At 39.8% G+C, this 17,009-nt stretch overlaps 1 protein-coding gene across 1 annotated transcript in view; it reads right to left on the bottom strand.

Moving 5' to 3' along the window:
* The window catches only part of ADAMTSL1 (ADAMTS like 1), a 434,771-nt gene that overhangs the window by 177,566 nt on the left and 240,196 nt on the right, over positions 1–17,009 (bottom strand). Inside the window, exons 14-15 of the mRNA XM_063080424.1 lie at positions 8,359–8,660; positions 2,167–2,296 (exon numbers count right to left, since the gene is read on the bottom strand). Of these exons, the coding sequence (XP_062936494.1) occupies positions 2,167–2,296; positions 8,359–8,660 (432 nt within the window). The remainder of the gene's footprint in view (positions 1–2,166; positions 2,297–8,358; positions 8,661–17,009) is intronic.

The raw sequence follows: 17,009 nt of genomic DNA, 5'->3' as shown, positions 1-17,009 counted from the left end.
CCCTGGATTTCAGATTGAAATATTCCACAGGAGAAGCACTTCTATACATTTCTCACCTTTAATATGGAAATCTACTTTGGCTCTTGCATGGGAGATGAAGAGAGTGAGCCATATCAGGCCACTATACCTTGGCCCCTTTGTTGTTTTACTTAGTATCATTCTACAAATGCTCAAGTGTGCATGGCCCACCCAAGAAATCCCTGGCAGTGCCCAGTGAGAGGTCTTGTTGTCAGCCTGACAGGTGGCTGGTGGGAAACCAGAGAACTGAGTTTGTCTCGAGCAAATGCAACGATGCTAAGCCCAACAACAGTCCTTGATCACAAGTCAATAAAGAGGTCATAGAGTAAATTAACCTCATCTCATTCAACCATAGTTAGCACTTTGAGGATGGGAAATAACCTCTGTGTCCTGTTCCTTTTGTTGCTGCTAGTCCCAGGTACTGATTCCTCAGCATTGCCTCAGCTCATCACAGAATTTGAATGGCATTACAACACTGGAATGTGCTTAGAAAGACCCTTCTGCTTGTTTTTCAAATGGTGGCAAATAGAACAGAAATGACTGCAATGATCAGTACAAAGAAGCAGGAGCTGCCGTCTGGTGCTTCTCCCTACAGAATAAAGAATTGCAGGATATTTGAACACGACATAGTGACCTCAGAGCATCTCATACAACCAGTTCATTTTGCAGACGTGGAAACAGAAAGGGCAGACACCTTGCCCAAGGCCCCACAGCTAGCTGGCAGAGGTAGGATGAGAAGCCAGGACTCCTGACCTCCTAGCCAAGGGCCTCACAGGCTGTCCATGCTGAATCCCTGCTGCTTCTCCCCACACGGGGTGCTGCAGTCAAACAGAAAAGTATGCACCCTTTGCTCGTGCACTTAGGTCTTCGGCTCACCTAACTGGAGAGCTGCAAGGTCAGGACAGAGATGTGGACCAGGTGGGCAGGGATGGAGGAAGACGTTACTCAGGATTCCATGCACTGGCTCTGAGCTTTTCTTGGGTCCAGCTCTTGATTTTATTTTACCGGCTTCTGTTCTCATGGGTGGGGTGCTTCTCCAAGCAGGGACTGATTGATTTTCTGGTGGTCTTGGAGAATGTGACACTAGTGGCTCTCTTAACTTCTGTATTTGAAAGTGGGTAAGCCAAGGCCTACCATTCAGATCAATATACCAAACAATTCTGGTGACCAGGAGAAGTGTCACTATGGGATTGTGCCTCTCTCTTATTGAAGAAGGCCTGTGATATGTACACTCTAAGTCCCAAAGAAAGGAATCAAGTTGGATGAGAAATAAGACAAGCAGCTTATCAGCTTGACCAGCTAATTATTCTTAATGCCAAAAATAATACACTGCTTCTTACACGATGCGCTTTGCAGAAAAAGAAGAAATATCATCCAGACACAAAATTCTCCTTCATATCTAGGATATGACCTGATCCAGGAACATTTCTCATCCCACTGGCAGATTCGAAAGTCTGACTTTGGTTCTTTAAATGTCTCCCTTCCATACCAGAGTCATAGATAAGATTTGCTCAAAAAGAAGTATCTAAAAGGCAAGTCTCTCAGGACACCATAAAATTATGTTGACTGAAGCAGTGGTTGGACTGATTAACTAAGACTCAAGGTTGGGTAATGAGACCCAGGCAGGGCTGAACAATGAAATGCTCTGATTGATTTTACACATGTGGAATGACACGAATATACCCCAGAGCATGCTATAACGAATCTGCATGCTGTGTGCATACAGATTTCACCGTGGATCAATTATACCACCCAGATGCTTCAGTTCCTTATGGCCTGCAATTTGCAGACTAATTCATTACTGTGGTGTGAGGGCTTGGGACACATGCTAAAAGGTGGCAGAGACCATAAAGTCTGTGGTCAGTTCATGTTCCCTTTGGGGAAAGCAACCGTGGGGAGGTGCACATACCAGCCATGCCACAAGGCTCGCTTCAGTGCACGGAGCCTTCTGGACTCTGCACGACCATTGATTGGGCTGAAATTCCAAAGCCCTGGTTTCAATTAAATTTAAGTGGATTTGACTAAAAGTTTGAAGTGATGCTAATTGGTTTTCAAAACATTGGGCAACAATAAGCGTTCGGTCTCATCCATGGAAAGATGCACCCAGTTCTGTACACTGGATGGCGGAGCTGGCAACCCATCCCTTACCTTGCCGGGCAGGGATCCAAATTGCAGGATTTCAGGAGCTGTGGGGGCCGGCGGCTGGTCACGCACAGGTTCTCATCAGCAGGCTCCCGGGTCTGTTTATTCAGGCAGCTCACCACAGCCTCCTGGACACCTGTGTACAAATCACACTGTCAGGCCAGAGTGCAGAGTGGGCGTGTGCGGGGGTGATGAAGTGTAGACAAGGTGGCTGGTGGGAGGTCGCTGTGATCGGTAGGACTCTCGCTGCATGTCAGAGACGGCAGTTTAAAGCCCAGGACCAATCCTGTCAAGCATCATTTGATGTGGGAGAAAGCACTCATAAGCTCATGGCCCCTGTAAGCTTGCCCCTTCAGGAAGGCGACTCCCTCAAAAAAGTGAGGCTGCTCTCAGTACTGTTGAAATGCTTAAAAAAAATGCCATCAAGCTATATAGCCACCAAAGCTGGAACATGATAATTTAATGCAGAAGGAGCACAGAGTGACCAAAAAAAAAAAAAAAAAAAAAAAAAAAAAAAAAAAAAGAGGGGGTGCTCCAAGACCTTCCCACATTATATTTTAATCAACAGGAGATTGTTGTATTTGGAAAGGAGGCCCAAGACCATGTTTTAATATCAAACATTTGGTAAACTGCTGTGTTCTTGGGGTCTTGCATCCAGGACTCCAGCCTTTACTGGTTTCCTTATGATTCTGGTTCATTTCTTTAGTGACCTAGGACAGCTTTGGAAGTTGGAACAAAGGAAGAGAATAAGATGCCTAATAACTATAGCCATGGAAAACAATCTCACTGATACCCATATGCCCTGATTCAACGCTAGCAAAACAGGAGTGTGAGCAGGGACTGGCAGAAGGTTACTTGACAGGTCTTCCAGAGTGGTCTGCAGGATCCCTTGTGGAGACTTTCAAGGAGCAGGGAAAAATTTAAATGGGTAATGTAATGACCAGTTATTTCATTCTGGTGCCCACAGTCATACTAACAATAGCTAACATCTATAGGGTCCCCGTTATTAGTTAGGTACTAAGGCTAAGAGCTTGACGTGCATCATTCAGTCCTCTCAGCAACTCCACAAGATAAGCACTATTTTTATCCCCATTTTTCAGATAAGGAAACTGAGGCTCAGAAGGGTGAAAAGACTTGCCTACGGCCATACAATTGGTAAATGGTGAATCTGAGGGTGGCTGTACCCTTCACACTGACTGACAGCATTAACATTTAAAAATACTAAGAGGCTGTCATATCTGCTTCCCTGGAGATCTCAGGAATGACCTAGACATCTGTCTGGAATCATTTCAGCAGAGTTTAGTTTAAGGGAAGAGACGAGACAGAACATCCTTGCCAATTTGCTTTCGTCCATACATAGCTGTATATATAAAGATACTTACATCTAAAGATATCTATCTATAGTTAGATATTTGTATGTAGTTACAGTAGAGTCTGTGACTAGTCATGTAATTAGTTATACACACACATTTTCTTGTTTCTATTTTCTGCATGGCTTCATCAAATAGTATCTGATACAGTATAATTGATCCATCACTCAGTAGCCCCATGGCTGCTCTCCTCCTCGGTACCCTACGTTTTTCCAAGATGTCATCACCCTGTTAACAGGTTAATGCTTTCTAAGTTGAGTTTATACTGACCTAGTCACTTAGCAAGACCATCATTTCAAAAGTGACATTTTAAAGCCAGAATCCAAATTGCCTTTCTTTCTTCCTTATAAGTCTTGTAAAAAATCAAACATTAAAAAAAAAAAATCAGTCACAATATCTACCCTGTAACCATAATGAGGGTATCTTTTACATTTTCTTTTTTTTCCAATTTTTTTTTATGAGATTCAAACTTGAATTTCAATATATCATGCCAGTTCCGGGTGGAACAATTGGGATTTACACCAGATATTCAAATTCCTACATCATATTCTGTAATGCTGACTGCAGGGTGTTCTCTTGGTTGCAGCTGGGATGATCCATTTGGAATTCATGGTATGATGATAGAGCAAAACACTTCACAAGAAACGGTTGATGTCATCACTGATACTTCCCATTGAATAGTCTGGCACTATTAGGGTAATTGTGACAGGCCACTGGATGTATCCTACTATTGCATTACAGAATCTAGAGCTGTGGTTATATTAGAAATTCATTTGCCTAGTTAGTAGTATTAAAGAAATTTTAAATGTGGCTCTGAAATATCATATATTTTTGCTTTGTTCAGCTGTCGAAAACCTTATGAAATAGGGTCAATGATCCTGAGGCATGTAGTGACCACATGGCTTGCGTCAGGTGCACGTGTGTGAGAGCACATGAGTGACGTGGCCTGCGATTCCACTTTGTGAACTACCCATTTATAGAACTCATGCCCGTCTAAAACTAGTAACTACGAAAAAAATAATTGAAAGGGCTAAGTTTCTAAAAAAAATTAGTAAATCTCCTCTCTTAGATATGCAGAACACAAATTTACATGATCCCAAACTAATAATCATAGCTCAAAGATAAAAATCACCTATGGGGTGGGTAAGTGCTGAGCTCAAGAAGCATTCTAGAGTTACTAAATCTAATCTAAGGTTTTATAAAACAATGTACTAGGCCTCTGCAACACTGTGCGCTAAATCTCTGTGGTCGCAGGGGCCAGGGGCCTCAGCATTCTTAGGTGGGGCCTAGGGTGGTGGGGGAGAGGCAGGACAGAAGTTCTCCATAATGAAGGAATATGTGGAACCAGCCCTGCGGTCAACACACAAGAAATTTTTGTAAGATGAGCCAATGCAATGGCTGAAGGGGAGGGCATTCTAAGGCCAGTGTGCCATGGGGGTTAGGGGAGGTGGGAATGAGATGCCTGGAGGAAGGGAAGCTGGAGAAAGGGCGCTGCCCTGGAATGGGGGGTGTGGGAAGGTGGAGGAGGGAAGATCTGGGAGGATTTCTCCTTTGAGGTCATGGTACACTTAGCACAGGGAAGGCAGGCAAGGATGTGAGAGGTTAGCTCCTCTAATCTGTGCTCTTTCCAATAGGGCTAATCTATGCTCTTGGAAGGACATTTTCAACCAACAGAGAACACATGTTTGAGTATGTTACTTTATTACTCTGGGTTTTCTTTTCTTTAGAAACAAAAGGAGAGAGGACTCATGAGGAAAAGTGAGCAACGGGTACAAGACTTCTTCCATTTTTGCTGAAGTCAATTTCAAGTTTGAGCTCAATATAATAAAGGCATTCGGGTTCAAAATTGCTCTCCTTGACCACACCTATTAGTTCACATATGGGATATTAAAATATAACAAGGAGGTGATATTACTTTAGGAAAGCAGCTGAGTGAACTGGAGGGACTCTAACCTGTTCTTGGGAATATCAGAATGTGTTGTCACGTTGGTCTCGGTTCACCCCACATGCAAGGCAAAGGCACAGATGAATAAAGTCGGATTTTGAGAGCATTGCCAGGACAGTGTCAGCTGTGTTCCTCAGACACAGCACAATATATTGCAAAACATCAGAATGACAACGGAAAGCAAGGACACAGGACACAGATCCGAACAGGTTAGGCTCACTTTCAGTCTTCCAGAAAATGGGATTTTCAGTGTTTATATCTCCCAGAATAGTATAATTGTTACATGATATTTGATGACAGCTCAGGGAAACGCAGCCACCAACTACAAACTAAATTACTAACTAGTTCCTTCTGGTTGCTACTTATGCTAGGTGAAAGGTTACTTTTGTGTCTATCCAATTTCATCTCTTGAGATTACAAAAACAATAAAATTAGCCTGCTTGGCCCTACAACCCCAAATTGATTTAAAGTCTATTTGTTAATCCTGCACGTTTTTGATTGGCTTCAGCAAGAATGATTAAAAATACATATAATCTTGTGGGTTATATTTCGGTGAAAGATCAAAGTTGATACTATAATAAAATGTTATGGCCAAACAATGACTTGAAAATATACACATCCCATATATTGAAATAATTTTTTAGTGCATATGGGTATCATATGAACCATATAATTCAAGCATATTTTCACCACTTTGGAATTTTCAACTCCAACATTTTAGGCGTGAAAATATTACCTTGGCACAGTAACATAACTGTAGGTAAATGTGCTCAGTTGCTGACATTAAGACCTAAGAAATTTTAGTAACTTCACCCGGCCTTGGATATAAATGATGAACAATTTATGTTATACAAAGACACTCAGTTCCTATAGGTACAGATCAATTGTATATTAAACATCCAAATCTTATTTCTAAATCAGTATCTTCTAAAAACATTTTAAATTAAATACATTCCACATACACTCCGCACTTTGAATTTTATGTCCCTGGTTGGTCAGCAGAACGGTTAGACTTAAAGATAAAGGTATCTGGTTATTTATATATTCCATTACTGCATCTATTTTTTCCATCTGCTCATAAAGTTCCAGGCTTGCCTTGTAACTGAGAACCGTAACTGTAGAGACCATAAATAATTTTTTTCAAAGCACATTTGTTTTAGACTAGAAATAATGATTCCTCATTTCAGGTGATCACGAATATTGGGGATTAAAAACACAATCACCTGAATTCTCATCATTCATTATATTGGAAAGAAGCAACTGTAGCCACTGGCTCTGGCCTTTGCACCTGACCTCGTAGCTCCAGCCCAGGCTCAGAGATCACCAAAGCCTATTTAATATGCCTCCCTCATTAAGCATGAGAGAAAAGATGTCCTCGAAGTGAGTGAAGGGCATTGTGTGAACACAGTTACGTTAGCTGAGTTCCAGGAAACTGTCTTCCAGAATCATTTGGAAGAATTTAGGTTTTAAAATACCAGGGCTCTCTATTAAAACACTTTGGGATTCCAGGGTTTGAAACTGCAAGACGTAGAAACAAACAAGAACCTCAAGGTCAGGACTATTAAACGCTTACTAACAGACCTGCTGGAGAAAACTGATTCTTTGCTAGTATTTGTTCCATCGTTTGTTCCTTTTCAATTACATGCGAACGATGTGGGCACACTTATTCTTACACTCTCAGTCATGGCAAAAGATGCCTTTTAAAAGAGTTTCCGAGATATTATGGTTTAGACAGCAGTTTTGGGAAATAATTTGAGTACTTTTTCCCACCAGTTAAGTAACAAACTTGGCTGAGAATGCAGAACCTCAACATGCCCAAAGGGGTTACTGAGAGCCAGTGAGAGGAATTTGGCAGGGAATCAGCAGCGCCTCCACACCTATCGAAATCTCCTTTGGGACTAGACATGAGAGACAGTGGCAATATGAATCCAATGTATTTTCTACAGTGGTGAGAAAGGCCATATCTTGAAGAATTGTTGTTTTGATTGCTCTCCTCTCCTACAACAATCCTGTTCATAACATCTGAAATACAGAACCACTGAATCTGTTGTTCTACCACCATAGAATATACCTAAGAGAACCAGGTGAATATGCATGGAAACATGGGATATACATGAATTGAATATACATCGAAACATTAAATATTCATAATGAGAAAGCTTCCAGAATTCTCTAGGTGCTTAGAGAAGTGTGGTATGATGGAAAGACTGCAGACACAGAAGAAATAAAAGCCTTGGCCTAGTCCCAGTTCTGTCACTCATTAGCTGTGTGATCTTGAACAGAGCACTCTGCTTCTTTGCATCTCAGTTTCCTCAGCTGTAAAATGGGGCTGGGGTCAAACTTTCATCTTTAAACTCCTTTCCAGCTCTGGGGAACCACTGTGTTAATTACCCTGTATATCCCCTTACCCTTTGTAGAAACAGATATTACTTTGGGAAAGCAGCTGAGTGAACTGGAGGGACTCTAACCTGTTCTTGGGAATAGCAGAATGTGTTGTCACGTTGGTCTCAGTTCACTCCACATGCAAGGCAAAGGCACAGATGAATAAAGTCGGATGTTGAGAGCATTGCCAGGACAGTGTCAGCTGTGTTCCTCAGTCAGACACAGCACAATATATTGCAAAACATCAGAATGACAACTGAAAGCAAAGGAATTGTGCTGACCACTCACAGCTGAGTCTGAGAGCCACTCAAGCCGAAAGAGAAATATATCTGTCTTTTGTTCAGGGTGCTTTACACTTAGAATGGTTGCCTTCCCTCCTGCTCCTGCTTTTCATTCTTGGAATAGAGGCAGTCACATGACCCAGTCGCATGCAGGGAGAAAAAAGACAGAAAAAGGACAAGAAGACAGACAAGTAGATATGAGCCGCAGCCCCCTTCTTACCTCCTCCACATGACTCGGAGCACTTGGTGAACCCCTCATACTCCCAGTCATACAGCTCGTCCAGATCCTGCAGGCCACCGAAGATCCCAGCTGTCTCGTCTGGGTTAAACTCAGGAATCTCCCCGTTGCATGGTCCTGCATAACAGGCGCGCTGGGATGCTGGCTTGGGCCCTTCACACTCATCAGCAGGCAGGTCAGCCACGGACTGAGAGAAAGACAGGAGCACCTGGCACCTGACTATTCGCACCTGGGTCCCCACGCCACAGGTAACCGTGCAGGCTGACCAGGCCTCTGGGATGAACCTGCAGTCGGCGAGTAAACAGGAAGACAGGATGAGAAGCCCCAGGCAGGAGACCACGGGGGTGGAGAGGGGCGCCATCCCACCTGCCTCCACTGCCCTGAGCTGTTCCAGGAGGTGCTCAGGTTCTGCCACTCTGTCCTGTCATGGCACTTTAGTTTAGTTCATGAGCTCATTTGCCACCGTTTCTGGATTGCCTGCTTTGTGAGTATCATATGAACCCCCAGCTGTAAGAAATTCCAGCCAGAGACCACCTGCTTACTCCCCACTTTTGCACCCACAGTGATAGCTCTTCAGAGCAGGGAATTGGTGGTTTCTTCTCTGTGCTCTAAATCCCAGCACTTGTGCCACTTGCAAGATGCTAGCTATTCTTATAGCAGACTAATACCGATACTAAAAACTATAACAAAATAAGCTCTTGGAGATATTTAAGGAAGTATTTGGAATTTTTTTTTTTTTTTTTTTTTTTAGTCTGGATCTCATATTCTGTAACTTTCTTTGCTTTTTTGCTCAATGTACCTCCCAAGATTTATTTATATGGACAGTATAAAAAGATTGTTTTTTTTTTGTAAGTTTCCAAGAATGGTAGAAAATATTGTTCCTCACACATTCTTTGAATTAGTCTGAACCAATTCTTTTTATATCATAGAGAAAAGCCATGCTACAAATTTAAATCCACAGGCACGTCACGGTAAACAAGAGGTTCTACATTAATACAAGTTGGTTCAACATCCTCCACCCCCCACCCTCCAAAAGAAGCCAGACTAGTAAAAAGTGACTTTTGTTTTTTTCTCTGAGTTTCTCTAGACTGTAGGAAAATATCCAAATCCCACCCCCCCCATCCTTAATCAACCATGGCCATAACTGCAATGACCTTGAGTGGGGCCTAGGGAAAAAAGCCCAAAGGCAACCACTAACATTTTCAAAAAGTTAGTATAATAATTTGGAAAAAGAACTTTGGGATAAAAACTTTTTTGTTTTTCCATGATCCTCTTGCTTTCTCACAGGGAGTCGTGCTGAGGAGTCATGTAAACCTTGTTCCTTAACCTTGACTTTGGCAAAAAAGGAAAGAACTGATAAGAAGGTTATAGCATTAAATCCTAGCAAGTGCAAATAGCTCATATCTAGTTCAGGGAAATTGAAATTCTAACAGCAAGCCAGTCTAAGTTTTCGAACTGGAAGGAACACAACAAAGATGTTTCCTGAGCTTCATGTGGAGCTGAGGCAGTCTGGCCCGGAGAGCCAGACTTGCCCAAAGCAAAGCAGCATGCAGGGCTCTGAGGCATGGCAAGAGACCCTTCAAGAAGGGCCTGACCCTTTGAAGAACCATCCACTATGAGAGAAGAAAGGTCACCGTACAAGGGTACTTCAAAAAGTTCACGGAAAACATCACATTATCTTTTAATTCTATTTTTCCACTAAAGTTTTGAAGTATCCTCGTACAACCCTGTCAGGAAGGTGGACAAGGGTGGACCGGACACCCAAAATTATTCCCAAGAAATTCTCATTACAATTTCACCTCCCTCTCTTATTTTTTGACTCCTTTACTCCATCCTCTGGCATCTAGAGAACTTTGGAGAAAATAGTATCCTAAAAGATTAAAAAAGTCTTCTCTCTTTAAATAATGCCACCTGGAGGAGCTTTTTAAAAATATAAAACCGGCCCATACCAGCCAGCTGCCAAATATATATATACGTGTGTGTGTATATATATTTATACACACACACACACCCATATATATATATATACACACACCAAAATCTGCGATCAAATAATTTTAACCCTCTTATAGCACATTCATATGCACACCTGCCTGGCTCCGGGAACAAAAATATGACAACAAGCACTGAATTTAACAACACAGGTGTAGACATAAAGGAAAATACACATTAAAATATTTTGTATTTAAGAAAGATACAAAAGCAAATGATTAGCCTGTCAACTCTGACAAAAGTTTGTTGAATAATGCTTCTTTAATAATGTGATACCAAGTTTTGTTTTCAAATCAAAATGATGACAAGATCTCCAAAAGAACCGCATCCTATAAGCTGTTCCTACGTAGTGAGGATTATTGTTCTGTCACGTATAATAGCCCTCTTCAGTGACCATTACAACAGAACAAAAGTCAGCAAGCATTTTCTGTAAAGGTCCAGATTCAAAATGTTTTAGAGTTTGCAGGCCATATGGTCTCCGTTTAACTACTCAACCCTGCCTTTGCAGTGTGAAATATGTAAACAAATGAGTGAGTCTGTGTTCCAATAAAACTTTAGTTACAGAAATGGGTAGCGGGGGAGGAGGATAGTGATGGAAGGGTCTGGAGTTGGCGCCTGGGTTGTAGTTTTCCAGACTCTGCTATAGAACAAAACATTCGCTAGAGATGCCAAACACATTGAGATTGTCAGGTAATCCCCCAAATTATTTCAGGTCATAGTTTCTATCTCTTTCCACACATATAAGCTTATAGAATGACAAATACCCAGCTTGATCTGTTTGTATTTGATCTTCTAAAGTGAGACTCAGATAAAATCTAGAATATAAATGGTGCACTAATGGGACCCTCAGCTCTCCTTGCTTGTAACTTGAATGACTTTGCATTTGGTCTCTTTCCAGAACCAGGAAGATACACCAAAAGCACACAAAGTAGAAAGAGCGTGCTACGGAAGCTCCATGAACTTGCTGCAGTGACTGAAATTTGTTTAGTTCAAAGCAGCATGTTTAAATGAAAAATATTTATATATAAAATAAACATGTATATGTGAATATGTGTGCATGTGTGTGTATTTTTGATTATCTGGACATTTAGGGTTAATAGCAAAAACAATAAATATCTGCTTTATGTCTCCCAAATGGGAGTCTTATCACATGAAAAACAGCCTCTCTGGCTTATCTCCCAACCCACTAGCCTTAGGTCTTCATCAAGTTCACACCAATTAAAAACAATTTGGTTTTTCAGTGGTGCTGTCTTTTGGCAGTCATCTTAATTTCTCTAACGCATACACTGTATGATATAATATATTCTTTCTTGTTGGAGGCAGGAGATTATGTTTCAAAAGAAAAATATCTGATAGTGCAAATGGCCAAGTGAATAATAACTGTTTTTCATATGAAGCTTTTCCCCATGTCCCTAGATTTCCCAACTCTGTACTTACTATCTTGAGTTTTCTGGCCACAAGTGGGAGGAGGCAAGGTCAGTGAGAGGGCAGCAAGTGAATTAGGAGGTTTAAATGCAGTGTTTAGAAATCTCATCTTGAATAGCACTTGCTGAGTTAGAACCTTTAAAGTGGGATCTTTAAAATGGAGTGCAATCATTTTTGTTTTTTCTAAATTAGATTAATTATTTTGATTATATACAAACATACAATGAAAAGTTTAATTTAGGTTACTAAAAAATTCTTTTTTGTTAGCAGCACTATTGCGGGATGGATGAATAATGGTTGGACACGTGAGTTCTTTAAATGATGAGTGTAAACTTCAGAAATGACATAAGATTTCCACATTTAGTCTTCCCATCTTCAGGAAATTAAACAAACAAACAAACAAACAAACAAACACACACACTTGGCAAATGAATGATTAATGCTTCTGTCTGGTCTTCTATTTGCAAGCTTAATTGTTCATTTGATTAACAAAAAGCTTATGCTTTAATTGGAGTCATTTACCATAGTCCCTTTTATGAAATAGAAAACAATGATAATCAAATTCACTTGTAAAATCCCTAAGTGGTCTAGTTTATTAGTGGCTATTATGAAGTTAGAAATATGCACTGAAATAATAAAAATAATCATTTTATTAATATAAAACTGAACAGAAACAATTTACTCTTGGCTAATTGGTCTCATGTCACCATAGACATTAGCCAGTGTTAGGCTTGCATTGTATGGACACATGGTCTCTAACTAACATACTTAACTTTTCCTTTTCTCCCATTACTTTCCTCTCCCTTCCTTTCTCATATATGTTTGTTTAAAAAAAATTCTCGGGAGTAATTAAGATAAGAATAGATTTATAAGAGTCTTATTTAGATGCTATTGCTAGTCTCATGCTCTAGTTTCATAACGCAAATTGAAACTTATAGGAAAGCATGTTAGAAATAATTTTGGTATAGTTTTCAGTCGTATTACATTTTGAGCTATGAATCTACAGGGGTGTGGATCCTCTTTACCTCTTTCTTTAGGTGTATGTTTGTGCAAGAGAGTGGTGGCACAAGAGCAGTGTGAGGAGACAGAAGGAAATAAACTGAGAGTGTAAGGAAAAATTAGAAAAGACTTTAAAATGGACCCAAAAGATTACTGGATATCCTGGTAAGTGCACACTTCATGGTTATCTTAGCCTTTCACTGACTTTGTGCTCTACAAGTTGCAGAAAACTGGTAATGATTTCTTGCCCATGATTCTTGCCCATAGAAATTCAGATTAACTGTGCATAGTAGAATGCAATTGTTTTGTCACCCATTTTGCATCTATTTGTAAATGCATTTCAGCATTCTTACTTGCCTATATGAGGGAACTTCAAAAAGTTCATGGAAAGAGTCATATTATCTTTTGATTCTATTTTCCACAAATCTTTTGAAGTGCCCTCATATGTATGGTTCTTTCAAATTTCATTTGAATAGGTTGTAACATCTTACTGTTCCCTCATTAATTAACGAGGTAAATAAAATCTTTGAGAGATGTTCATTTTATATTTGCATGAGAATCAAAATAGTATATCGGAAAAATGAAATATTGCTTAAGTAATTCTACTCTGAATTAACCGAAAAGGCTTTTACATAAATATGTCATTTGGGGGCAAAATAATGCACATACTTTATTGATAATAATATGTTATTCCATATTGCCTCATATTATTTTTAACCCAATCTTACTTTTTCTTATTCTTTTTCTTTAATTTTGAAAAGTTGGTTCTTCTGATTCTGGGCAATTCCTGAGACATTAATGGAGTAAAATCTTTAGAAAAAGGTACAGTTATCCAAACCTAAGCTGGGCATCTGAAGAGGCACTTGGCTACACTCCTATGAGAAAATAATTGCGGCTGGGTGAGAAAGAAAATCGGAAAAGGGAAAGGGACATGCCTTCTACTTCTACTTTCATCTACTTACACTTTTACATGAGATTAGATCTTATGTAAAAACTCTTCAGTTATTTAATGTTTTTTAGTGAAATTAAAAGCGAAGATTTTTTTAAAACCCTCCAAAATAAGTAAACAAAAACCCTTTGGAATGCCACAAAGGGAAGGTAACTTCAACTAAATCACTTTAGGAATTTTAGAATTACTTATAAAATCCATAATAATCAGGCAACCTTAAAATAATTATTTAAAAATATAGCTGAAGCATTAAAGATTTGGGACAATGCTTATCCAAAATATGCCTCTACATTCACTTAGAACCACACCTAAATCATTCCAAATAAATGAGACAATAACTTATTATGAAAGATCTTTAGTCAGGACACTTGATCTCAATGTGGAATTATGAAAACATTTCTCCACTGATGTTGTTAGTTTACAGCTCTCTGGAGCTGCAAATCATTCATACTAGTTATGAAACTCATATTGAGGTCTCCAAGCAAAATTTTCCAAAGGTGTCCAGGACACCACTCCCCAAAACATCTGACAGCACCACTTCTTTTCATAGGTTCCTCAAATCCTTAAGTATCATGCCCAGGCTGTAAGGGTCTTCAGCACTGTAAGTTGCCCCAGTAGTATAACCAAGAACAGAAGGATCCTGCAAATTTAAATAAAACAAATGACAATTTTGATGCAGACACCAAGGCAACTATTTGAAAAGAAAAAATTCAGTGACTGCCCCTGTCTAATGATGTTAATCATAATAATTTGAGGGAAGGACCCAATTCCAAAACACAGTACGGCAGAATTGAGAGAGGTATATTGAGTGGTACTTTCCAAGCAGCAGACTTCATTTTCTCATGATAATGATGCTCTTTTGGGTTCTTTAAGAGGTACTGGCCTCTCTGCAAGAATGACTCAGTGGCTTTCTTGCAGAAAATGCTCAGTGCTTGAAGTAGGGGAAGAAAAGCTGACTGCATTAAAGAGCAATTTTCCTTTCAAAGAGACTTTATACTGTAAGAAAAGATTGCAAGGGATGAGTTCTCTGAGGGTTCCAGTGCATTTTCGACAAGAGCTTTCATCTTTTTTTTTTTTTAATTTTATTAATTTTATTTTGTCGATATACATTGTGGCTGATTATTGCTCCAAATCACCAAAACCTCCCTCCCTCATCCCTCCCCCCCTCCCCACCAAGAATGTCCTTTCTCTTTGCTTGTCGTATCAACTACAAGTAATTGTGGTTGTTATGTCTTCTTCCCCCCCCCCCGGTTTTTCTTTGTGTGTGTGTGTGAATTTATATATTAATTTTTAGCTCCCACCAATAAGTGAGAACATGTGGTATTTCTCTTTCTGTGCCTGACTCGTTTCACTTAATATAATTTTCTCGAGGTCCATCCATGTTGTTGCAAATGGCAGTATTTCATTCGTTTTTATAGCTGAGTAGTATTCCATTGTGTAGATTTACCACATTTTCCGTTTCCACTAATCTGATGATGGACATTTGGGCTGGTTCCAACTCTTGGCTATTGTAAAGAGTGCTGCGATGAACATTGGGGGACAGGTATACCTTCAACTTGATGATTTCCATTCCTCTGGGTATATTCCCAGCAGTGGGATCACTGGGTCGTATGGTAGATCTATCTGCAATTGTTTGAGGAACCTCCATACCATTTTCCATAGAGGCTGCACCATTTTGCAGTCCCACCAACAATGTATGAGAGTTCCTTTTTCTCCACAACCTCGCCAGCATTTATCGTTCAGGGTCTTTTGGATTTTAGCCATCCTAACTGGGGTTAGATGGTATCTCAGTGTGGTTTTGATTTGCATTTCCCGGATGCTGAGTGATGTGGAGCATTTTTTCATATGTCTGTTGGCCTTTTGTATATCTTCCTTAGAGAAATGCCTACTTAGCTCTTTTGCCCATTTTTTAATAGGGTTGCTTGTTTTCTTCTTGTAAAGTTGTTTGAGTTCCTTATATATTCTGGGTATTAATCCTTTGTCAGATGTATATTTTGCAAATATTTTCTCCCACTCTGTTGGTTGTCTTTTAACTCTTTTAATTGTTTCTTTTGCTGTGCAGAAGCTTTTTAGTTTGATATAATCCCATTTGTTTATTTTTCCTTTGGTTGCCCGTGCTTTTGGGGTCATATTCATGAAGTCTGTGTCCAGTCCTATTTCCTGAAGTGTTTCTCCTATGTTTTCTTTAAGAAGTTTTATTGTTTCAGGGTGTATATTTAAATCCTTAATCCATTTTGAGTTGATTTTAGTATACGGTGAGAGGTATGGATCTAGTTTCATTCTCCTGCATATGGATATCCAGTTCTCCCAGCACCATTTGCTGAAGAGGCAGTCCCTTCCCCAGTGAATAGGCTTGGTGCCTTTGTCAAAGATCAGATGGCAGTAAGTGTGTGGGTTGATTTCTGGATTCTCTATTCTATTCCATTGGTCAGTGTGTCTGTTTTTATGCCAGTACCATACTGTTTTGGTTATTATAGCTTTGTAGTAAAGCTTAAAGTCAGGTAGTGTTATGCCTCCAGCTTTATTTTTTTTGCTCAGCATTGCTTTGGCTATGCGTGGTCTTTTATTGTTCCATATAAATGACTGGATAGTTCTTTCCATTTCTGAGAAAAATGTCTTTGGAATTTTGATGAGGATTGCATTGAATTTGTATATCACTTTGGGGAGTATGGACATTTTCACTATGTTGATTCTTCCAATCCAAGAGCATGGGACATCTTCCCATCTTCTTGTATCCTCTCTAATTTCTCTCAGCAGTGGTTTGTAGTTCTCATTATAGAGATTTTTCACCTCCTTGGTTAACTCAATTCCTAAGTATTTTATTTTTTTGGTGGCTATTGTAAATGGGCAGGCTTTCTTGATTTCTCATTCTGCATGTTCACTATTGCAGAAAAGAAATGCTACTGATTTCTGTGTGTTGATTTTGTATCCTGCTACTGTGCTGAAATCATTTATCAATTCCAACAGTTTTTTTGTAGAGGTTTTAGGCTGTTTGGTATATAGGATCATGTCATCTGCAAACAGGGACTGTTTGACTTCATCTTTTCCAATCTGGATGCCCTTTATTTCCTTCTCTTCTCTGATTGCTCTGGCTAGTACTTCCAACACTATGTTGAATAGGAGTGGTGAGAGTGGGCATCCTTGTCTAGTTCCTGTTCTTAAAGGAAAAGCTTTCAGCTTTTCCCCATTCAGGATGATATTGGCAGAGGGTTTGGCATATATGGCTTTAATTATGTTGAGATACTTTCCCTCTATACCTAACTTATAG

The sequence above is a fragment of the Cynocephalus volans genome, chromosome 16 (assembly GCF_027409185.1).
Source record: "Cynocephalus volans isolate mCynVol1 chromosome 16, mCynVol1.pri, whole genome shotgun sequence".
Taxonomy (NCBI): Eukaryota; Metazoa; Chordata; class Mammalia; order Dermoptera; family Cynocephalidae; genus Cynocephalus; species Cynocephalus volans.
This window is presented reverse-complemented; position numbering and strand designations above follow the sequence as displayed.